The sequence below is a fragment of the Xiphophorus hellerii genome, chromosome 3, assembly GCF_003331165.1.
Source record: "Xiphophorus hellerii strain 12219 chromosome 3, Xiphophorus_hellerii-4.1, whole genome shotgun sequence".
Classification (NCBI taxonomy): domain Eukaryota; kingdom Metazoa; phylum Chordata; class Actinopteri; order Cyprinodontiformes; family Poeciliidae; genus Xiphophorus; species Xiphophorus hellerii.
In genome coordinates, this window is record NC_045674.1 from 32,566,287 (window position 1) to 32,591,541 (window position 25,255).

The 25,255-nt window shown below is 39.8% G+C and overlaps 1 protein-coding gene across 1 annotated transcript in view; it reads right to left on the bottom strand.

Annotated features, from left to right (window-relative positions):
• ascc3 (activating signal cointegrator 1 complex subunit 3) overlaps positions 1-25,255 on the bottom strand; it is a 235,171-nt gene that overhangs the window by 33,053 nt on the left and 176,863 nt on the right. Inside the window, exons 23-30 of the mRNA XM_032558087.1 lie at positions 13,230-13,328; positions 12,979-13,147; positions 9,029-9,249; positions 8,646-8,731; positions 8,365-8,531; positions 8,049-8,194; positions 6,948-7,068; positions 6,574-6,716 (exon numbers count right to left, since the gene is read on the bottom strand). Of these exons, the coding sequence (XP_032413978.1) occupies positions 6,574-6,716; positions 6,948-7,068; positions 8,049-8,194; positions 8,365-8,531; positions 8,646-8,731; positions 9,029-9,249; positions 12,979-13,147; positions 13,230-13,328 (1,152 nt within the window). The remainder of the gene's footprint in view (positions 1-6,573; positions 6,717-6,947; positions 7,069-8,048; positions 8,195-8,364; positions 8,532-8,645; positions 8,732-9,028; positions 9,250-12,978; positions 13,148-13,229; positions 13,329-25,255) is intronic.

The window sequence follows — 25,255 nt, forward strand, 5'->3', positions numbered from 1 at the left end:
GTGCTGCCTGGATTTTTGTTAATCTGTGAGAGCATTGATTAAATTATCCTTTTTCACACCACAACTTGTGTCCTCCTCATCCATCCTTACCTTAACAAACCAGTATCATGACAGAAAGCCCCGACAAAAGGACTACGGTGAGGATTCAGTCAGAGAACAAAATTAATAACATGAACCCGGCTGACCTGATTTTTGAATGGGACTTTAATGACTTAAAGTCTATTATAAAGGACTATGTTGAAACCATGGCCAAACCCTACTGCGCCTACAGACATCTCGGCATTGCCATTAGAATGGCCTTAACCTTAGAAGACTGGACTCCGCACCTCCTTTCGTTGGGCTTGATAGAGCTGTTGGAGAAGGCGAGGTGGGAACGAGAAGCAGCTCTGGCCATAATGGCTGGAAAGTCGCTTCCATCTAAGCCAGAGTTGCCGGTCTCATCGATTCCAGCCCCAGTTAGCGGGCAATCTGATCCGCCCGAGCCCCCAGTGCTCCTCCCAGTGAGTCTTCCAGTGCTCCTCCCAGTGAGTCTCAAAGTACTCCGCCCAGTGAGTCTCCCAGTGCTCCTCCCAGTGAGTCTCCTAGTGCTCCTCCCAGTGAGTCTTCCAGTGCTCCTCCCAGTGAGTCTCTCAGTGCTCCTCCCAGTGAGTCTTCCAGTGCTCCTCTCTGGGCTCACCCAGAGCCACCAGAGCCTAGACTCCCCCAGCGGCCACAGATTAGCCTCCCCGAGCTCCCAGCTAGCCTGCCCTGAATGTCTGGAGGGTCCTGGGTGTTTGGAGGGCCCCTGGATGTCTGGAGGGGCCCCTGAAGGGGCCCTACCAGCTGCTACTGATTTTTCTTTTCCTTGATATCTCTGCCTTACAATTCTAGATCTCGCTGAGGTGCTAACATCAAATGTTTATGTAGAGTTAACCTCTCCAAGCTTTTCTGATCTTTAAAGCAGTCTGCAGACAAGTTATTATAGACATTAAACAGAAGTAGTAGGGCTTATTTAGTAAAATAGCGGCAAATTTGTCTATTTCATAACTTCATAACCAGCAACCTTCTCTCCTGTGGTCTGTTTACCAGCTACAGTCTCAGATCAACTATCCTGGGCATGGAGTTTACCAGAGCTTCACAGGTTGCTACTGGAATGCTTTCCCACTCCTCCATGATGGCATCACAGAGCTGGTAGATATTCAAGACTTGGCGCTCCTCCACCTTCCCCTTGAGGATGCCTCAAAGATGTTCTATTGGGTTTAGGTCTGGAGACATGCTTGGTCAGTCCATCATCTTTACCCTCAGCCTCTTCAATAAAGCAGTGGTCGTCTTAGAGTTGTGTTTGGGGTCATTATCATGCTGGAACAGTGCTCTGTGACACAGTTTCCAGAGGGAGGGGATCAGCCTCTGCTTCAGTATTTCATAGTACATATTGGAGTTCATGAAATGTAACTCCCCATCATCTGCTGCACTCATGCAGCCCCAGACCATGGCATTCCCACCACCATGGGACTGTAGGCATCACACACTTATCTTTGTACTCCTCACCTGACAGCTGCCACACATGCTGGAGACCATCTGAACCAAACAAATTAATCTTGGTCTCATCAGACCACAGGACCTGGTTCCAGAAATCCATGTCCTTTGTTGACATGTCTTCAGTAAACTGTTTGTGGGCTTTCTTGTGTGTAGACTTCAGAAGAAGCTTCCTTCTGGGGTGGCATCCATGCAGACTAATTTGATGTAGTGTGCAGCGCATGGTCTGAGCACTGACAGACTGACCTCCCACCTCTTCAATCTCTGCAGCAATGCTGACAGAACCCCTGCACCTATCTTTCAAAGACAGCATTTGGATGTGACACTGAGCACATGCACTCAGCTTTTTTGGACAACCAACGCGATGTCTGTTAACTGTTCATTGAGTTAAGGGAATTATTCCGAGTGGCAGTGTGGCTATGGATGGTCTATATTTGTAAATCTGATTAAGTCAGTGCCTCACCAGCTATGAACCTCACTGCATGTCACTGGTTTGAAACCTACCAACTCTTTTATGCATGAGGTTCCTGGTCTTTTCTGATTTATTAGGAATCTACTGGAGAGATACTGTATAACCTTCCCAAAAACTGATTGTATTTCAAAGGAAAGAGTAGAATGTGTGTTTTTTTAAATCGGCAGTTGGTAGAGTTTAGATCAGACCTAAATAACCCAACCCAACCCAGGCCCGTAGGCATTATGTCTGAGCCTGATTCAACCCGACTGATCAACTTTAGTTAAAGGGTTGGGCCCTGAGTAAATCCCGATGTATTGTTTTAATTACAATTTTGCTGCTTTTGTTTTTAGACTTCTATTTATTTAAGCAATATAACTTCTCTTGTTTTTAGCTTTTCTTACCATTTTCCAGCTCCTTATTGTCACTTGTTGTAACAGCAAGGTGAGTCAAGTGCAAATCTTCTGAGATGTGTGATTAATAGGGTCCTATCTCCACTGTTAGAGAGGCACAGGGCGGAGACGCAAGCTCATGCAGTGCACTGGGTTTGTTACAGTCTGATTAACAAATGCACTGTGCTTACTTTCTTTATTTCCACAACTGGATAAACTATGTACTACTTTATTCACACCATAAAAAGTAGATTACAACAACTTTACATCGTACATTCTTGTTTGGTTTTCTCTGTTCTGGATGTATTTTATGCTTATTAAACATGCCACCGAAGCTCGACTTGGACCCGACCATCAACCACATAATTCTGGCCCACCCCAACTCAAATGTTGGGTCAGGTTTGGGTCCTAAATCTAAATTCTAAATTAATAAAATATTTTATAATAAGTGCTCAGTTTGGTGTAGTTTGGAGATCTGTTAATTAAAAAGTGTAGCAATATTCAAAAAGCACATTTAAAATACTTAAAATTATCAGTATAACAAACATGAATTCATGGTAAAACGTACAACAACAAAAAAAACCGACTGAAACTTTGCCTCCCAGGACAGAATAACATGTTGTCAGGTGAGAGCGACCCCAGAGAGAATGAGGCATCTATCTCTAGAAGCTGTCAGTTAACTAGCAGGGAGCAGAGCTGCTGCACAGGCCAGGACCGAAAAGCAGCAGGCAGTGCAGTAAATCAGTAGAACACACAGAGAGACTGTCATTCAGGGACAGGAATTACTAACTCAGATTACTCTGAAGCAACAAATCTGCAGAGCTGGTCTAACTGACATTTTGCTTTTCATCTTTTATGACTTGACAATAAAAAACTGCAGTTTGTTTAAATAGACAGTATATCAGCCGCCTTTGAGTAAACACATTGCTGTTATCTAAAGTGGGCCTGTCAAGATAAATTTTGCTGAGCGATTAATAGTCTCAAAATTTAGATAAACAATAATATTGTTTGAAGACCATTTTAAATTGATGTAATGGTAAGGACATAATAATGCAAGCACATTCTGCCAAAAATAAATACATTTTATTTTCAAAAGAACATTTAACACTGGAACTGGTAAACAAAATAAAACAACCAAAAATAAAATTGACTCTCAGTCGCCATTAATAAAAAATGCACTTGAATAAAAACTAAACACAACATAAAACCAAAGTGGAAACAAAAACTACATTCAACCAAATGAGTACAGATATGAAGTCTGTATACTATATAGCCTTTCAATAATCCTTAGATTTAGATAGAGAAGATGGGCATATCCGACTACCTGATGCAATAGTTCACTCCTCCCTTAAGCTAAGGAAATGAGGAAGGGAGGGTCAGTGGAGAGCACCTGAGTTGAGCCTTTTTTCATCCAGTGTCATCAATAGAAAGAGAAAAAGGCAGAAAGAAATGATAAAGCAGATAAATTAAAATGAGGTCGATAATTTTCATTTATCATGTGATTGTTTTATTGTTTATCGCAAGAGGTCTAGTCTAAAGTGCCTTACAGAAGTACTCATGAATGTTTGGGACAGGTCAACAGCACATCATTGTGTTGTCTCTGCCTGACAGAGCTTTTCATCCAGACCTGCTTCATTACTGATTGTCCTACAAGCTCTCTGTATTGTACACAATATATGAATAAACCTGATTTGAGTGATTTTATCTGAACAGTGCTTGGAAATAATATTTTTTCCCATGACAATTTGGTGCAGTGACCCGGATCCCTCGACTGGACATCCGAGGACGTCGACGAACAGCGTTTGGCCAACCTGGACTAAATTCCAGCCTCAAACCTCGTTTACGATTTAAGAGAAAAGGGCTGTTGGTCGGCTCCACGGCTCCAGCGCTGGGATCAACGAACTCAAAACCTCTGTTATCAGGTGGGATACTCACTCAGGCTAATAAATTAATTTTACAAATTCTAAATAATTAAATCTAAAATAGTAAAGAATTCGATAAACCTTTCACCCTGAGGAATAGAGATTGGCGTTATTCTGGGTTAAAGTCCCAGAAAGAAGAAAATGAAAAATAAATAAATAAAAAGAATAACAAACAAGCGACTGTTTTTTATCCCAAAAAAAAACAGCGGTTGGGTTAGAGTCCCTCCAGGAACCACGGGTTTCTAGGTTAAAGTCCTAGTGAAAGTCCTTAACGGTGAATAAGGCAGGTATTTTCTTGTGGTTTGGTTTTCTAAATTAAGGGAACTAAACCTTTAGAGAATCCGAAAGACCTTTATCGGAAACAAAGGCCCCTCTTAAAGGAGTAAGAGGCAGAGCTACCACAAAGCTGATTTGTTGGATTCTGCAAAGATGTTTGCAGTCTAAAGAGGAAATCCCACCAAATTCAAGAAGAATGGGTCTACGTGGTTCCAGAACTGAACTGTTTGGCGATTGTTTCATCGGTGGACAACATGGACATAGACTCTGGGACGATCTGGACAACCCTAAGATCCAATGCCAGGACCAGTTGGACTGACAGGAAGCCAGAGGAGAGAGATGGGGGAGGATTTCGCTGCAGCGATGCCAGAAAGAGGAGGGGGAGAGAAGCGAAAGAAAAAAGACGTTTAAGATAAGTTTGTATGTTTTGTGTTACTGAACATTGTTTACTGGACTGATTGATTGAGAAATTTAAGTTCTTAAAGAATTATTGCATGAGATGGTTTGAGAGGTGATTTGAATGAGGATTTGAATGAGTCTCCTGTTTTTCTTGTTCCTGGTAAATTAGAGCTGCTTGCTGGCAGTAGCACACTTGACAAAAAATTTACATGTCCAGTAATATGTGCCCAGTAAATCTTGTAGGCCGAGATCTAATGTGCTGATTAGGGATTGATCTTATCTCAACACTGGTAGGTGTAAAAGTTACGTCACATTCTAATTGGACTCACACAGCTGTGCAATTTGACTTATCTGCTCTAAATTATGTATATGAATGGAAGCTTCCAAATTCATCTCTTTCACAACAACTTCTTGGAGAAGTGAAAACTTTAATTTAAACAGGATGATGGATTAAGCTGCATTTTAAATGTTTATTAGGAGCTGATTGTGAGGGGGGAGTGCGTCGTAAGTATCGAGTCCGATGCTGTTGTTTGGGGGGGGTGAACCGCAGTACTCTGATGTTGTGGTTGGGGACCACTGGACTAGGGGACTGCCGGTAGGTTTTTCGTATCTTGCTATATGTTTCTTTTGTTGCGTCTTCCAGGATAGTGTTGTGTTATGTCTTATGACTGAGGAGGGAAATTTGTGTTGATTAATATTAAATATTATCATATTTATTTATAATCAAAAGGGGGGAAATGTGATGGAAAAATTACAATAAAGTCACATCTGCTAGTCATGTTATATGAATGATTGTGAACTCCCACCAAAAGAACTATTTGGGTTACATGTAGAAGGTTGGAAGTTGTTTTCTGTAGCTGCATCAGAACCAGACTGTCTCACCCCTTGTTGTTAATTCTTTATCCTTGGTATAAAGCTCATGTGTTGTCTCTGCCTGACAGAGCTTTTCATCCAGACCTGCTTCATTACTGATTGTCCTACAAGCTCTCTGTATTGTGCACAATATATGAATAAACCTGATTGAGTGATTTTACCTGAACAGTGATTGGAAATAGTATTTTTTTCAACGACACACACCTTTACCAACTGTCCCAAATGCCATTCCGAAGACATGAAGAACACTGCTTCAAACTGTTGGTCTACCTCAAAATTATTTAATTTGTTAAAGTGCATTTTAAAACAAAACAACATTCAAAAAAAGCTTACTCTGAAAATTTAGATATCAGTCCATATTCAACAAAAATGATACTACCATTTTGATTATTAGCAGCAGCACTATAATATTTGTCATCTTTTAATATTTAATATTTTAATCACAAACTCAGCAATACACTCAGGCTGTAGTTTATCCCTGTTCAGTAAGGATACACTACAGCCTGAATTCAGACTGTTGTGTTTTTGATGTATGTAATTAGCTTTACTACTTTGAAAAGGATTTTATTGCAAAGGTTTGCCAAATTAAAGCTACAAAAAAAGAGTTATAATCCTTCAAGTAATCAGCCTAGCTGGCAGGCCCAGATCTTCAGATACGATGCTGGTAGTTAAACAGATCTGTAATCTTTTCTCTGAATGAAGGCTGATTACTGCGGTTTGGAAACAGGACAGGGTGTCAACATACCATTCTCTCATCTTGGTGCAGCCACTGCTTGGGGTTGTCCTCTGTGGCCAGATAGGCGATCAGGTCCAGGGCAGTCAGGCGGGTTTGTCTTCTTGATGACACAAAAATCAGCACTGGCTTGGCAGGTGAATGACTGCGTATCGCTACAAAGAAATGTTCAGAAATATATTGGCTAATACTTCTTAGGATTGAATAGCAATTTTCAAGTCCCACATCCAAAGGCATAACTTAACATAAAAACATGATGCTTTCTATCTCAGTAGCAGTTTTCTCTGTAATGCTAAATGTTAGACAAATATTTTTGCTTAAAAACTTGTAGAACCTGATCTCACAGTATCTGACACAGAATTCATGAATGTGAATGTGAGCTTTACCTTGGAAAGTGGGTTTGTTCATGCTGGCCATTCGGGGACAGTAGTGTTGTCCTGGGAAACCATGAATGTGAACTTCCAGTGGGACAGGACGCACAGATGGACGGAAGTTAAACAACCCCACCTGTTAGACAGCACAAGGGAAAATGGAAAAAAGAAGGAAAAAAAATAGAAAATGATTGTGAGCAGCTGGAAACCTGAAGCTCCCTCTGGCTGTGGCATGAAAACAGCAGGACACTGGTGGCCTTTTGTTTAACCTGTGATGTGCCTGACTAATTGGATCTGGTATTCTGGTGTGTTCTATCCCCAATGTCTAGAAATGTTTTAGAGCGATGGAGTGGGCTGGGCAGCTTCCATCCCAGCAGCAGCCAAGCAGCCAGATTTATGGATGGCACACATTCCACTGGGTTTACAAGAACTGGACCTTTCTGTGACTCTGAGCATATGTCCCACCACTCTATTCTGAAACACGAGGATAACACATTGACAAACATCAAAACTGTTGAGCTCTGCAGAAATAAGTAAGATTTCTGCAGATTATTATTATTATTATTAATACAGTGGGTCCAGTCCTGAAACACAGCATGTGTGTTCTTTAGGTTCTTCAATCTAATTTAGCCCTAAACCTAATACTTCTGAGATACAAACTAAAAACAAAGACGAAAATTAGAGAAAACCTGCTGATACTTTAAGGATTTCATTCCAACTGTAGAAAGTTACAGACTTTAGTCTTACAGGGATACATTAATATCATATTAGATACAGTATATATCCTATTAATTCAAAATTTTCTTTGCATCATCCTCTCCAGAGGTTCCACAGCCATGCCCCCAGAACAGAACCAGAAACAGCCTTCTTTATCAGGTTGCTGAACCTTTGACACTTACACTGTAATAAACCAGAACTGTTTAGTCACGTAACACTATCATTAAATGGTGCTGCTGTTTGATACCCCTTGCACCACTTAAATCCACAAGTCAGGGATGATGTTGTAATCAATAACTCACATAGCACATTATGCTGCATTCACAAGCACTCCAACATTCTGATATTTACTAATTTAAACACTAGTTCAGACAGACCATGTGTTTTTTTAAAATTCACCTGTTGAATTCCCAGCCAGTCAGCAAGGTCCCGAGCATTGGCCAGAGCCGTGGACAGACCAACCACTCTCACTCCTTTTGCAGTGTGAGAGGAGATGAAGTTAGTCCTGGACACAATTACCTCCAACACAGGGCCTCTGTCCTCCCCTGGACACACAGTTCAATAACATATGCATGTCAGCAGCAGAGAATGTGTCAGAAAATGTAGTTTCTTTCTCTCTACCTCATCACAGCTCTTTAGAGGCCAACACTCTCTGAGAGGTCAGCTGGATGTTTATGCTGCTTTTCAGAACCAGATAACACAGAGTGACACCTACCCAGCAGGTGGATCTCATCTATGATGAGAATGGCCACTTTCTGAACATAGCTCCGGTTCTGCCAACTTCTGCTCACTCCATCCCACTTCTCTGGTGTGGTGACAATGAGGTCAGCTTGTGCGATAGCTCTCATATCTGGAGTAACGTCACCAGTTAGCTCTACCACTCTTCACACACAAGAAACAGGGAAAAGAATGACAACTCTGCAAAACTGGTAACTTACCATCTTATCACAACAAACTCCTGAGAGGTGGAGCTTTTCTGTGAGGAGTGTCACTTACTTTTTCCCCAGTTTTTCTTCAATCCTGATCTTCCAGTCCTCAATCCTCTCTCTCACCAAAGCTTTTAAAGGGGCAATATAGACAACCTAAATAGCAACAATTAAGAGAAAAAGGTCAGGAATGACTTGATAAGCTTAGCCATCAAAAAATTACACCTTGTGTATGTGAAACTTCTGTTTTGATTAATACAGAAAAGCATGTGAGAAAGTCAAAGTTTACAGAAAATAAAACCCGGCTTCCTATATTGCTAAATGCTTCTAACCACTTCTAACACATAGCTTGAAGTGGTTATGTTTCCAGAATCAATGTAACAGTGAAGACCTCCAATAAATTAAATTAGAACTGATGCAAAAAGACACACAAAGAGCCTCAGTCAGTCTAACCTTAGAGGAGGGATACTTGCTGAAGACCCGGAACATGGCAAGCTCGGCTGCAATGGTTTTCCCAGAGCCTGTTGGTGCCCCCAGCAGGACGTTGGTGTCAGTGTGGTACAGTGTGTGGAAGATCTGTGTCTGGATGGGATTAAAGTGAGTGAACTTGTACAAGCTCTCAAACTCTTGGTTCCCCAGAGCTGTCACAGGCAATGGCTGCAGGTCCAGAAGTTCTGAGCAGAAAAAAAGAGGAAAACCACAATGAAATCCAACATATTCACCCGGTTACTATTGCAACAAAAAGCCATGCATGACAGCAAATATATCTAGACACTGTGTCACAGAACAGAGCGTGTAGAGATATCCTAACCAAGACAGGATTTATACTGAAGATTTGAGATCAACCCTGCACACAATACAACAATACAGCTACAACTTAACAATTACTTTGTGATTCATCAGTTGTACACAAACTAAAACTATATTAGCTTTACCAAATCATCAAATCAAGTTAATCTGAAATAATAGCAATGTAATTGGACAATAAACAATTTTAACTTCATGTGGCAAAATTATCAGCTTCTTTTGTTTTTTTAATGAGCTGCTATACATCAAGATTCTTCAAGACCTTTTTCACTGGGAGAAGCAAGTTGACATCATGTGCAGTAATGCACAGCTGTCTTCTGAGCCTAACAAACTGCATGGTCTACCTATGACAGGAACCACACACTGACCACAATAATGCCCGGTTTAAAGAGATGTGTGGAGGATATAAAAGCTCACATTCATCACACATTACAACCAACAAAGCCTTTCAAAACAAACATGTCTCCTTAATATAATCACAGCACTGATCGTTGATGGTTGACATCCTGTGAAAACAGGGAAGCAATCTCTCAGCTCAAAATGTATATTTTGCAGAATCACCCTGCTATTGCCTTCTCCCACCCCCAAGAAGAGCCCAATGTTAGATGAGTTCTTTAAACATCAGGCTTCACATATAACCATCCAGGTTATTATGAACTGTGACACATTTTAAGTCACATTTCAACCATTTATTAAACAATGCAAATGAGGTGGGCTTTCTAACCCACAGCAACACATATTTATTCCAAGAACAGAATGGAAAAAATAGGTGTTTACTACCATTTAATGATAGTGTCGCGCCAAAGCTTTACAATCAATGGAAAACTTGCATTGCTATTTACTTAAAGCACTTAAACTCCAATGCACTATCTTAAAAACTTGGTGACTTGAAAAATACCATAATTTCTAGACTATTGAGTGCACCTGAATAAAAGCCACACCTAGTAACTTTAAAAAGAAAACAAAATTGCAAATATATAGGCCAAACTCGTAAATAAGATGCAGGTGTAACATGAAATAATTACACAAAAATGTTCCACAGAAAGAAGAAAATACATTTGCTTTACGGAAACATGCAAATATATAAAAAACATGGTTTTTGATAAAAAGAAAACACTTTTTTCACATCATACATCAACAGCCGCATGTTACTTCTGGCGAAAATGATGAAGAAGACAACAGGAAGTGTTAGGAGGATGATGGTTTATAGTTTGCTTAATTTTTTGGAAACTGTGCAGCTGGCTCCACCAAAGCTCTCATCATCACACAGTTGATAAGTTGTGTGTCATTCCAACATGTTGAATGTATGACTCTCCTGTAAAATCAGTGACTACAGCTTCCCCAAATTGCTGTATATGTAGCCGCTTCCAAGTATAAGGGGCTTGTCGCGCCAAGGCCTGAATAAGATGTTGACGTCTCCTCTGATAGCTTCTAGATGATGTGCACTAGCGCTGTGGCTGAATTATGAATATATGTCATGTAAGTGTAAACATTTTTTTTTATTAAAGTTTTTATTATTTTAGAACACACATGTATAGAACCCCCCCCCCCCCCCACACACACACACACACACACACACACTAAAGAAAAACCACAAATAGAACAAAGCAAAACAAAACAATTGTTTGATCCCCCAATAAGCAAAGTCTTGGTGCTATGGGTATCCCCACATCTATCCACTTTCCAATGTGTTGTAATACTGCTTCCCAGAATAGGGAAATGCACTTACATTCCCATATCGCATGTATAAAAGTTCCTGGTTCCGTTTTGCATTTCCAACATAGATTATTGGCGAGCAGGCCCATTCTATGGAGCCTCGATGGGGTGAAATAAAATCTATGTACCATCTTATAGTGTGTAAATTTCCCTCTTGATTCCTTAATATATTTCCCATTATTTAAAAGTACTTTCAACCATTCTTCATCACTAAAAATGCAGCCAAGGTCCCTCTGCCAGACAATCCCCAGACTTTTACATATATCCTTTTGCATGCTATTAAACAATTTATAAAATGTAGATGTCTTATATTTGATTTTACTTGAGCCCATAAATTCATGTATTGGATTATCCTTATGTGTGAAATTGTCTTTAATAATACAGTCTCTAATTTGTAGATATTTAGGGAAAGTTTCTTTTTTAAAGTTATATTTCAGCATATCTGAAAAAGACATAAAAACCCCATCTGTATACAAGTCATCTACAATACATATTCCCTTCACAAGCCATTGTTCCCAGTAAACAGTTTTTCTTTCAATACAGATGGATGGATTAAACCACAATGAAGAATACAACTATTTTAAATGAGAAATCCTACATATTTTATGCATCTCCTTCCATACTCATTTAGAATGTGCTAATACTGGATTTGTGGGAAGAGGTTGTCTATTATATGTTTTACCATGGGAAAGAACATCCATTGGTCTGAAAGGGTTCACTAATTCTTCTTCAATATTCATCCAACTCAGATTTGTTTCTCCCTTTTCAAAATATTTGAACAACCTAGACATTTCAAAAGCGAGATTATATAACCTTACATTAGGGAGGGCCATGCCCTCTATGTCCCTTGCACACCACATTTTCTTAATGCTAATTCTGGGTTTCTTCTTGTCCCAAAGGAAGTCCTTAACGTAAGTCTCATACTGTTTGTATACCTGTGATGGGATGTCAACAGGCACCATCATGGACACATAATTGAACAATCTATCACCATTTTTATTACATTCACCTTTCCCCATAAAGAGAGTTTCAAGTTAACATTTCTTACTGCCATAATTTTTAATAATGTGTCATGTGAACTAACTTATTCACGTTATTTTAACTTAATTTCTTATTTAGTGGGAACGCCGAAATTGTGAAATTGTGTTTTTCGACATTGGCAGAATATAGACAACGATTTGTTCACATTTGTATATGCAGGTGTATATATATATATACACACAAATATATATATATATATATATATATACACACAGTATATACTGTATATATATATATACAACTATCTTCTTCCTGTCCACTTAAAGAAGTCAACAGGAAGAAGACTGAAGAAAATCATCTTCTTCAGTGTTAGAATTGAACAACCTCAGATTACTTTGTCACCCAGTTCCTCAGTCTGTCTCTTGTAACTCTTAATGTCACTTTCGTCTAGAGGCAAATTCGCCCTTGAGCTTATGCCGTCCTCTTCATCATGCAGAAGTCCAGCCTTTGGAAACTTGTTGGCGGTCCAAATATTAGCTGCATCATTCTTTAAGCCAGGGGTTTTCAACCCTGGTTCTTGAGATCTCCTGTCCTGTACAGATGAATCCTTTCTCCAACACAGCTGAACAAATAAATGACTCATTCAAGAGGTAATTCAATCATTTGATTCAGCTGTTTTGGAGCCAGGATGCATTTAAGAGCTGAAGGACACGGACAAGGCTAGGAGACCCCTGCTTTAATTGACCGTGTTCAAAGTGTGTCAATAAAGTAGAGGCTTAGTGCAGAAATTACAGTACAAGAAAAAGTATTTCTCATGTGGGAGGTTTTCTGCTTGCAATAATAAATCCAGTGGCTTTCTTGAATTTGGTCGGACATTGTGTGTGTTTGCTTGTGTGTACCAGTGTGTGGGGGATGTCGCTCAGGTAGAATGAGGTTCTGGAAGTTGATGATGCACACAGCCTCGGCTCCAAGCCAGCGGTCAGACACTGCCTTAATGTAGTACTGGGAGGGTAACGGCTCAAAGATGGGAATGGTGAATACTATGTGCTGAGACTCTTTGGTTACCACCTACATAAAGAACCAACATACAAGTCATTAAAAATGACACACTCCATCCTTAATTTAGCTAAGTTAAAAAACAAAAACCAACCTGTTTCTTCTGCAAGAGGAAGTACTCAGAGTGGTAGATGTGATCATTGATGGGGTCTTCCACCCACAACCACCATGGCTCACCCACAGACCCGTGGACCTGAAGTATAAGTAAAACATAGCACCTATCAAGATAAGAATCAGAAACTACTTCAACAAAGAAAATAAATACACAAACCAAAGTGAAGCAAAGGCAGATTAAAAAAAGATATGTTTTTTGCTGGCCTTAAACTTACACTCTGCTGATTTAAAAGTCAGAGGAAGGGAATTCAAAAGTCTTGGTGCCACCAAAGAGAAGGATCTGTCTTCTTTAGTTTTTCATTTTGTATGGGGGACAAACAGCAGGTATTTATTACAGTTAGCACTGTTTCCCAACCCTGGTCCTCAAGGCACACTACCCTACATGTTTTTGATTTCTCAATGCTTCAATATGCCTCATTCAGCTGATTTCAGCTCAACAAATACTTGTTAATTGAAATCACCTGGGCTGAAGCAAGGAAACACAAAACATGCAGGGCAGTGTGCTTTGAGGACCATGGTTGGAAAACATTGGCTTTCTCTTCATTTAGCAGGATAAAACTTTCAGTCATCCATTTTTTCAATGAATCCAGAGAGTTTAGTCAAATGTGCAGTTCATTAGACTTCAGTAAAGAAGTCGAAAAGAAATGTACAACATAAAAATGATGGGAAATATGCTAAAAAGATAAAACCATTGGCCTAGGCCTGTCACGATAGCAAATTTTGCTCAACTTTTGTCTCAAAAATTATTGCGATAAACGAGAATATTGTTTGAAGACCTTTTTACACTGATTTAATGAAAATGACGTAATAATGCATGCGATTTCCTGCCAACATTAGATACACTTTATTTTCAAAAGAACACAACACTGGAACTGATAAACAAAACAACCAAAAACAAAAATAAAATGGATTCTCAGTCTCCATTAACAAAAAACACACTTGGAAAAAAAAACTAAACATAAAGCCAAAGTGGAAATAAATACTGCATTCAACCAAAAGATTATGAAGTCTGTATACTATGTTGCCCTTCAGTAATAATTAGATTTAAATAGAGAAATGGGCACATTCGACTACCTGATGCAATAGTTCACACTACATGATTTTTTGCTGCTATTTTTCTCCTTACAACAATCTTAGAACGTTGGTCTTTCTAAAATTGTGTGGTGTGTTACGGTAGATCGTCGTTGCTGCTCCGATCTAAATCAGGGGTTTTCCCCGACTGGGCGCTTTAACGCAACCTGTTGAATGTGACAGGGAGCCAATCAGAAAGCGTGGATTCTCCTCCGTGATTTCTGAGGGGAAATTACAGAGGGGAATCCCAAACAGCTGACACCGCGCAACCCGAAGTCCAGCGGACATTGGAGATGATATGTGGAAACAACATTAATGTTTATTCAACATGCAAAGAATATAGAAATGACAAGGGGGGGAGTTAGAGCGAAATTGCTACCGCAGTTGATAAACCCCGTAACTTTCCAGCTGTTCTTCGTTAACTTGACGTAAATAGGTTATAATGATTTTCATTCAGTCAGGACTTTACGCTGACACTAGCCACATGCATTGCAGGTAGATTGTAGTAAAGCATTGATTAATGCCTGGTTTTAAAATTAGTTCACTGGACTTGTAGCCATTATTTTGTGCCCATTGTTGGACACCACACGGCAGGAACGAACCCGATCGAACCGTTATACCTAGGCTAATGTGTGGTCTGTCAGGTTTTGAAAATGGGCCGACAGATCTAAGATCGTATCGTGTGCGCTGGGCTTTACTCTACGGAAATGGGGAAGGGAGGGTCAGTGGAGAGCACCGGAGTTGAGCCTTTTTTCATTCAGTGTCATTAACAGAAAGAGAAAAAGGCCGGAAGAGACGATAATGCCGATAATTAAAATGACGTCGATAGTTTTAATTTATCGTACGATTAATTGATTTACCGTTTATCGCGACAGGCCTACATTGGCCCAAAAGAGAGCAGATAGAGCAGAAACAATAGTCCCAAAAAAGAGCCCTCTCTGTCTTGACAAAATGAACAGGACAGAGTGGGATCTGTACATACATGTAGGTTGATCTATTAGACAAGTAAGAGGACAATCATTTTAAAGCAGAACTTGGTATACCAGCCCAACCCCTCAGCCGCTCTAGCAGGGTCGGATGGTCAACAGTGTCAAAAGCTGACGTTAGGTTTAACATAAGCAGCACAGAACATTTTCCTGAATCACTCTGCATCAAAATATCAATGGAGAATCTAAGAAGAGCTGTTTCAGTTTCAGTTGAATGCGATTTATGAAGCCCTCACTAAAACTGGTCCAAAACACTGTGGTGATCCAGAGCAGGAGCAGGAGGACGCCGTCATGACACTAGAAAGCTTAACTAGCTCAGGAAGGAACACTGGCTGGAATCTGTGTGAACTAACAGGGAGAGAAAAGGCAGCCCATGTGTAGGTGGAAAAAGATTTTTTCTCACCTTACTGACTTCAATCTATGAAATAAAGAATTAGTTTGAAATCTTCATTTGAAGAAATATGAACAGAAAATGCTGAAGGAGTAATGACCCTGACAGCATTAAAAAAACAATTTAGAACTACCTTTGCTTCTAGCAATCAAATTAGAAAGATTTGTTGCCCTTGCTTCTTTAACTGCATTGTTAACCCTCTGATGCGTGAGCGACTGACTATACAGTCTTCCATGAGTGGATCTTTTTTGACCCGTGTTAGAATCAATGTGTTTTTAGGCTTCTTTTTTTCATTTTGATTCAAAATAATGTTTTGCATAATAGTTTCTTGTGTTTTATTTCACCCAAGAATTATTTCATGTTTGAAATATTTTCATTTTTCAATTTCTTAAACATTTTTAGAACAATTTGTAAAACATTTGTGACAATTTGTAGAACATTTTTAAAAGGAAATGCCAACAACAGCAATGATGGAACAATGTCAACATCCATTATATGTGTATGTGTGTGAGCGTGAGGGGGCAGGGAGATACGTGTGTGACAACGAGCATGTTTCTTGAAACTAGCTAACCAAGCTAGCTAACATTACTGTCTGCATTCTATTGTGCAATGTGTACCACATATGTGTGTGCATGTACTGTATCTGTGTGCATCCATCCATCCATCTTCCGCTTATCCAGGGCCGGGTCGCGGGGGTAGCAGCCTAAGAAGGGAGACTCAGATTTCCCTCTCCCCAGTCACTTGTTCCAGCTCCTCCGGAGGAATCCTAAGGCATTCCCAGGCCAGCTGAGAAACATAGTCCCTCCAGCGTGTCCTAGGTCTGCTCCTCCCAGTGAGAGGGGGCTCGGAACACCTCACCAGGGAGGCGTCCAGGAGGCATTCTAACCAGTTGCCCGAGCCACCTCAACTGGCTCCTCTCGACGTGAAGAAGCAGTGGCTTTATTCTGAGTCCTTCCAGGATGACTGAGGTTCTCACCCTATCTCTAAGGGAGATCCCAGACACCCTACAGGGAAAATACATTTTGGCCGCTTGTATCTGTGACCTCATTCTTTCGGACATGACCCTAAGCTCATGATCATAGATGAGGGTAGGAACGTAGATCGACTGGTAAATCAAGAGCTTCACTTTTTGGCTCAACTCTCTCTTCACCACAACACACCGGTACAGCGCCCGCTTCACTGCAGATGCTGCGCCAATCTGCCTGTCGATCTCCCGCTATATTTTTCCCGCATTGGTGAACAAGATCCCGAGATACTTAAAATCCTGAACTTGGGACAGAACATCCTCCCTGCCCCGGAGAAGGTACTCTATTCTTTTCCAACTTTACATTTATTCATTTATTTATATAGCTATGAATTTTTATTTTATTTATTGAGATGATAAAAGAAAGAACTTTGAACACATTGATAACAGTTTTGCATGTCATTCAATACATTCTCTCTTTTGGTTTTCTCATCCAGGGTGTCAGACACACACCGAAACACATGCCGACACACACACAAATAATACACATGCACAATAAAGAATAATCGGCAATGTTAGCTATTTGGTTAGATAACTAGTGTTAGCTAACTTCAAAGAAGGCTAATATGCTGATTGTGATAATAACACTGTCAGTATTCATGATTGACACACACACACACACACACGCTCATTTGTGAAGTAAAAAATAAAGATAATAATTATTTGCAAAAGTTCTTGCTGTGTAATTATTATTACTCCGGGGTGACACTTAGGACTCACAAAAAAAAAAAATTCCTGACAGTCACAGTTGGTAAGAAACAAAGATGAATGCGGGTCATTTTTGACCCACTCGCGGAAGAAAGGGGTAGTAATATAAAACATGCTATTTCTTAAAATGTAAAAAAGGTAAATTAAAAATTTGAATTGCATGATATAAGTAACATGTTTTTTGAGTAATACCTGGAATATGAAATGATGGAAATTTTTATTACAAAGATATTGCAAAAAAATGACCCCAGGGACTAGAAAATCCTTTAAGAACAGAAAATGCAACAATCTAGTTTTCTTCTGCAAACGTTAAATTTTTCTGCAAAAACGTTTTAAGCAGCAGATGCTATCATTTACCCACAGCGTAGGATTTGAGTCAGGCATTGACCTCTTTGTAACAGGGTTGCTATTGTCTAAAACAGAGAGACAATGTTCATTAAAATTCATACATGAATTTTAATTTATGTAGGTGTGAATTATTTAAAAAAAAAAAGAAAGGGCAAACATTTCTTTCTCCAGATAGGGATATCTACTGTCCTGCAGCTGCTACATGCATCCCTGCTCCAACAAAGATGAGTCACATGACTGAGTTACCTCTTCAGCATGCCATAAAATTTGGCAAAGGCCCGATAACGAGCCATTAATTTGATTCAGGTGTGCTGAAGCAGGGCATAGTAGACCTGGATGGTTGGCTGGAGATGCCTGGTCTAGATGTGCAAAGCTGGTTAAAACATCTTCTTAACGATGGAGCCACTGACAACTGTCATGGAATACAAAATCTGTATAATTTTCTTTTTACTTCTGAACAATCCAGCACATAAAAAGCAACAAGAAAATATATTAGATTTATGTGACAAAATGCAAATCAATGGAAATGACTATTTGTGTTAAGCACTTTAAAACAAGATGGCCTTATGATTACCATCTTGACTGATACAGACAACAATGAATGAGACTGGTGTAGAGACACAGTGTCACACACAGTCTCTGTGTGTGGTTTGTTTTCAGGGTGCCTTCGGGGAGGAGGGCTCATGTGTTGGGACATGTGTCCTGGCTCTGCAGCTGGATCACAGCTAAGCCAGCCAGTGTTCCATTTCCACTCTCCCATGATTAGAGCATGCATTGCTAATCGGACATAAACATTCATCTTCATATTCAGCCCCACTACTATAGGCTTCCTGTTTCCCTCAGATTCCATTATAATGTTTGGGCTGAACTTCCCCTGATTCACCAGTGGCCAGTCTGACCACTGAGGTGAGACATCTTGGCGAGGGCTGTAGGCATTCAGGCTCTCGAGCACAGATGGAGATTCCAGGGCGGGAAAAATAACAAAGATAGAAGAAGAATGAATGTGGTCATGCTGTGCTGCTTGGGTTATTAAATAGTTGTGTAAATATTGAGTGGCGTGTTTTATTAGAGAGGAGGAGGAAAAACCCTGAAATGAAACTCTCGAAATGCAGCAGCTGCTGTCTGCCTGGATTCACAGCATAATTCATCCTTTGGAATCTGCTAACAATTAATAGTATCTATGACCAAGTACTACAGAAATGACAAAGCTTTAAACAGGAGGGGTGTGTTACATGCAGTGGGAAATTTATAAATATTGTCAAAGTGGGTAAAAACGTACTTCAGCTCTCAATATTTAATTTCTTGTTCAAATCTTTTGTATGAGGCAAGAAGGAAAAGGATATAGCTTCAATTTAGAGTGCTGCTGAGCGTTCTTGAACTGGAGTACTGTTCTCACAGTGACTGAGTCAGTTTCTGATGGATCAGGTAGTGTTGTAGTTAAGACCACTCCTGCTGCATGAAGCCAGGCAGCATAGTACTGTAATGTCTGCCACATGACAGGTGACGAAAACAAAGAGCGTGTTCTGTGTGCTCTTCTGTTCTTGTGTGTTATTTATTTGCTAATTAAATAAATATCAAAATATATAGTTAAACAAAACAACAATAACTACTGCAGTGTACGCAGAGCATTACAAGAACAAAGATCGGCTCAGTGAGGCTCCAGTCCTATCGTTTAAAGTAAAGAGGAATCCAGAATAATCGGATTGTTCATGAATGTCACATCACTATATTGCAGACTTTGGTCACAGCGTTGCCTCATACATGCGACACGTCAGTTAAAGCTCCGCACAATAATTCAGTGCAGTGAGTGGTGTTTTTTCATAGCAAATGCAATTTGTCCTTGCACAGCTAGCTTTGCTAACATGACATCCATGTGGATGGTCAGGTAAGTGATGTAGCTTGCCTTTGTTTGAGCTTCTTTTCTAAGTGACGATAAAAGGTAGCCGTAATCCCCACCGTCTGTGAAAGCAAAGCGCTGCTGAACAGGGTCAGCCCAAGCCTCCATGGAGCCATAAGCAAAATTTGGTTTTGGGGCTCTCTATTTATACCAACAATGTGGATTGCTGTAATCAACAGTTATACGCACACCTACTGTAAACTTATTGGATCTCTTATGGTGCCATTTAGATGATATCCTATGCATGTATAACATAGAATACATTTATCGGCCAACCTATTTATCGGCCAGTCAATTTCTGGGAGCCGATTTCCTTAATTTTGGGGGATTGTGATCGGCCGACAGTTACATATGAAGCCAATCTTATCCCCTGATCTTATCTTGGTCAGCAAAAGTTTAAAAATCAGCCTCTGTCCTCTTCTGCTTTACAGTGAGAAGTTTGACTGACAGACCGGCCTAGCAGGTCATGTCTGCATGTTTGCAGTTAACAATATTCACTCCACTGTTGCTAACTCAGTGACTTTCTTGCTATATTTAGCGACATTTCAGCAAAGAAAAATTGGTATCAGCCAAAAAACTGCAATCGATGCAGTCCTACTTAAGATAGAATACATACACACATATTCATGACATTCTTTGATTAAACTAATTTCACTTAAGCGTAACTCCAATAGCTAAAAATTTAATTTATACCAGCTGAGTCTTTCTCCCCTGAGAATGTGGACCGGTACCTCGTTGATTCTGAGCCTTTAAATAATTTTAAGAAGTTGATGTAAAAATACTGTTTGTTTTAGCCACATAAATGATCATGCTCATCGGGAAACAACATATTGTCAACTACAGCTTAGAGCCGCTCATTGATATATTCATGTAGTAGCCATGTAGCCTAATGTAAAAACATTTTGCTAGACAATGTCAAACATTGAGACATTTTAATTATTGTTATCAAATGTTATCAAACACCATTTTGAAACCAAAGAAACCTCAGAAACAAACCACGAGAATCAACTCATTAAACCTCAGATTCACACAAAACAAGCATCGTAGCATAAATGTTTGGCTGTTGAACTGGACCGTTTGTAAACTCCTGACCTATTGGAGGTCACAATTTGTCCAAAAGTGCATGGCTGTTATCTTGATGAACTGACCTCACAATGTTGACAATATTTCAGTATTATCATAGCAAACAAGCTGTGGTCTGAGAGATTTTGAGGAAAATAATAAATAATCATGGTCCGAGCTGTCAGTGAGGAATGTGCAATCCGAACAGACGTTATCAAACATTTAGGGGGCGGAATACAATTTATTACATTTCTAAAACCAAAAAGAAGTCTGGAATAATGGATCATGGCCTACAGCTGACCTCATATCCAGTTGAATGAAGAACAGGATCTACCATATGTTTGTCAGCACGATGGTAACATGTAGTAAACATCCCTTTTTTTTCATAAGGACAGTCAAATCAAACCCTTAAGCTGCAAATAAACACAAATAAATAAAGAAAACCAATATGACAATATGACCCTTTGCACGTGACGTCACTCTCTTCAAAACTCCCCCTGCTCCACCATGATGGACGTCAAAACAACCTAAGAGCTCCTGTAAAGCCTGTCATAAAACATACATGTGGCAGTCTAATATCGCTTTTATTTGGTTAATTTCGCAGTAAAAATGGTCACAGGATACCATGCGGTCGGCTGCACAAACAGGGGGAAAACAAAACTTGTCATTTTATTTTATAACTTGTAACAAGGAAAGATGTGGCGACGCTAGATAGCAGCCATCAGTCGTAATAACTGTTAGCCCTCGGTGTAACCGTGGATTTGCAGCGAACAATTTTTATAAGGTAAGAAAATTAACATTCATATACTCTATAAGTAAATATGATTAGAAAGATATCCATTATCCCATTATGGCGAAGGTTCGTGTCTAACCATCAGTAACCATGAAAACAATGTCACACTGTCATTTAGCTTAGCATGTACTGACAAAATTGGTGTATCGTCTGTATGTTCTTACGGCTGCTCCGGTTTAAGGAGAGACGCTGTTTATGACATACTGACATAAATCATGTGGTGTGAATTCAGGCAAAGTCGGTAATTTGATCAACACGTCAGGAGCTATGAGGTAAGAGTCGGTTTGTAATCTAGCTGTTTCAAGCTTCTGTAAATACAGGCGTATATGAGCCCCAACCAGGTGTGTTGCGTTCAAAGATAAATTAGCTTGACTTGAACACATAGTCATAAATAAACTGACAAATACAACTTGGGAAAACAACTTCAGTTGCTCAGTTCAACACTCCCGATCCTCATTTCCGACGTCCATCATGGCGCCTTGAATGATTAAGTGACGTAGTTAAAAAGGGTCAATACTTAGGTATCCCCTTTGTCATGGATGTTTTAACCTAAACAATGTAATATATTATCTGGAAGTAATCTGGCTAATGGTGCAAGGCTCCATGCTAAAGTCTAAGCATCAAATTACCACAAATCAGTTTGTTTAAAATAACAATACTAAACATCTAATCATTTCCAGATCAATAAGTGATCTTATTGATCACATTATTCACTATCCACTTGATTGGTGACTGCTGATGTCAGAGTTTTTAGTCCACCTTACCTGTGTGTGAGGGGAGAAAAGAGGGGTGCATGTGTGTTGACAACTACAGGGAAAAAAAGATCATTCATAGCACCTGTCAAGAAAACCCAAGACCATCCCACCTCCCCATGCTGGAGATTTTAGTTTAACAGTAACAATAAATGAAGTTACCTTTAAAATTAATCACACAAGTGACATCTAGACCCAACAGTAGACTCAAACTTCAATAAAATCAATCTGGTTGTGTGTGTTGTTTTTGTCTCTTGCAAACTTTGCTTTAATTCTACTTCTTTTTTCTATCTAATCATAAGAAATCATATTCAGACAGAGAGAGTCATAAAACAGGAAGAGCAGTTTCCTGGAATAAAGAGGAAGTAAGTTTCCAGCATGAAGATTTATAAAAATAGATGAGACTATTCCTTATTTCAAAGCATGAAAGTTTTAAAGAATGAAATCTAAACATTTTGAGTAATTGGATAAGATTAAAAGTAAAATACTTATATTAATATTGGTTTACTTGTGAGAATACTTACACTTACACTTGTTTGAACACTTACAAGTAAAAAAAACAAGTAACTGTAACTTTGGTATCAAATAATTAGAATCATGGATTTTTCTTGGTTTCTTTTCAGAAAACTCAGATAATAACTCAGATTATAATTATAATAAGAGTAACTAATAAGTTCTGGTTATCATAATATTCTAAATGCATGCTAAATCAAAGAAACTAAAAGGGTTATGAATGTGATTTTGATCAAATCGCACTTCTCTCATCAGCTGGGTTCAGACAAAGACCAAGGCAAAGATAAAAACCCCAAAGACAAAGAACAAAGGCAAAGAAGAAGAACTGGTGCCCTCCTTCCATGAGGTCAGCCCGTCTACATCTCAACGGACCAGAAAGATCGTGAGACAAGGTGAAGGGAGCTTCAGAGCAGCAAGACAAGAAGCTGAGGAACGCTACACACATGAGGAAGTCCCCCTAAGACCTGAGACCTGCCACTTTAAATCAGTACTCTTCCTGCCAGCTCCCAAGTCCTTTGTGACCTCACCATCCATGCATAGACGAAAGCTCATCAGACCTACAGAGATCCCTGCCTTCGTCGATCAACATCCTCCTCCTGCTGCAACACCTTCTTCATCATCAGGCCAGTTCTGGGGTTCGAAACGCCATAACTCCGTCCATCTCTCTCAAAGGTTCCCTTTTTAGTTCTCAGTGTCAGCATTAGGGAAAGATATGCTAGATGACTGATTTTACTTATTTGATTATTTCTGCTACTGAATTAAGCTGTACTGACCCTTGCAAAAATGCCTTACTAATAAAATATTTAGCATAAAGAAAATCTAAAAGATGTTATGGACATTCAATTAATGAGTCACCTTAAAGTTCTTTGATGGTTGTAAAATAGCTATGATGTTTCATTCTGGAGAGGAAGAGGTGGAAAATGTTTTATAGGTTGCTGTTAGCCCAAAACTATATGTAAAACAACATCCTTGGGACTCGCCCGAGTCACTAAAACCAACCTGGTTCAGTAACAAGTGCAAGTTGTAATAAAGAGAACGAGCAACCGTTAACAGGTGTGCTCTGTGAAACTAGTTGACTGCATGCTGCTCAGTCTGGCTAATTCACAGGGGGAAGAAGGTTGGGGCATCTGAATGGAGGTCGTCAGAAACCAGGCGAGTCTTTTTCGACACCAGTTTAAACAGAGTTTACTTCAGTTCTAGACAGGGTAAATCCCAGCAGATTTAGGAAACTCAATTAACCCCATTAGACGGAGAGCTGGTAGCACATCTCCCCCCTCAGAAGAGGAAGTAGAGAGTAGAGCGTGAAAATGATGGGGGCTGGGGAGGGGTGCTTTGCACTTGCAGAAAAAAATGACTGGAGCCGCCACTGGTTCTCCCAGAGCATTGGACGTTTGGATGCACACTGCACGGCAGCTCATATTACCAGTGAAGCATGCATGACCTACCACGGCCACTAGGGGGGCCCCAAGAGCAATTTCTTTTCTTTTTGTCCATAAAATAATGATTTCTAAATACATTATCAAATATATATTATTGTAAAAACAAATCACTTCATAATGAAATTGTGTGTTTTTGTTATTATAATGACATAGAAATCGTTCCAAAAAAAAAAAAAAAATCAGCTTCACTGAGTGGTCTAGGGGCCCTGCTTGATTTGCTTATGTCTTGGGAAGGCCCTGCTGCTGAATTTAAGTGTCCCTATATCTGATGATTTATGTAGCAGGATTCTACTGTAGACATCTGCTGCTCAGAGAAAACCACTGCGCATGTCTTGGGAGTGCCGCTTACTAGTAGAAGGGGGAGGCGACGTGTGACAGCGGTAACAGAAACATATAATTTGTAGGTCATGTTATTGCTTTGATTTTAATCAGTATGTTTTGCATCCAGTGAAAACAAAGATAACAAATAAACTGGACAATATGCTGGTAACTTAGTGATATTTTTACAGTTGTGGACTTAACCAGTCTTGAAATAAAATCCAGAGTTCCCAAAGACCGAGACAAGACCGAGACCAAATGCGGTGGAGACCGAGATGAGACCGAGACCATCAAAAAGTGGTCTCGAGACCAAGATCGGTCTCGAGTACTACAACACTAGTATCGGGTAGAATAATTGTGCAAAGCTCAACAAGCAAGCAGACCTGCCGTTGAGGTCCGTTGAGAGCCTGTTTCAAGGAAATCATTGTTTTAAAAACAAAAATTGGCGCTAAGACATTAAGGCCCACCACAATAACCAATCACACCCTCCAGGATCCCTCTAGGGTTCCCTGCAAATGGATAGGCTGGCCGGGACAGAAATGTGTGATCTGATGAAGTAAGACCAAAAGAACTTTGGTCGGAATCCAAGAAGCCTCAGCAGGTCTTCTGCAGCCTTTAAAAGCCTTTCCTTCAGGACTGTCCAGTATTTAATTACATCCATCCTTTCATTATACCTGTTATCCTCTTACTGCTTAGGAAGTCAT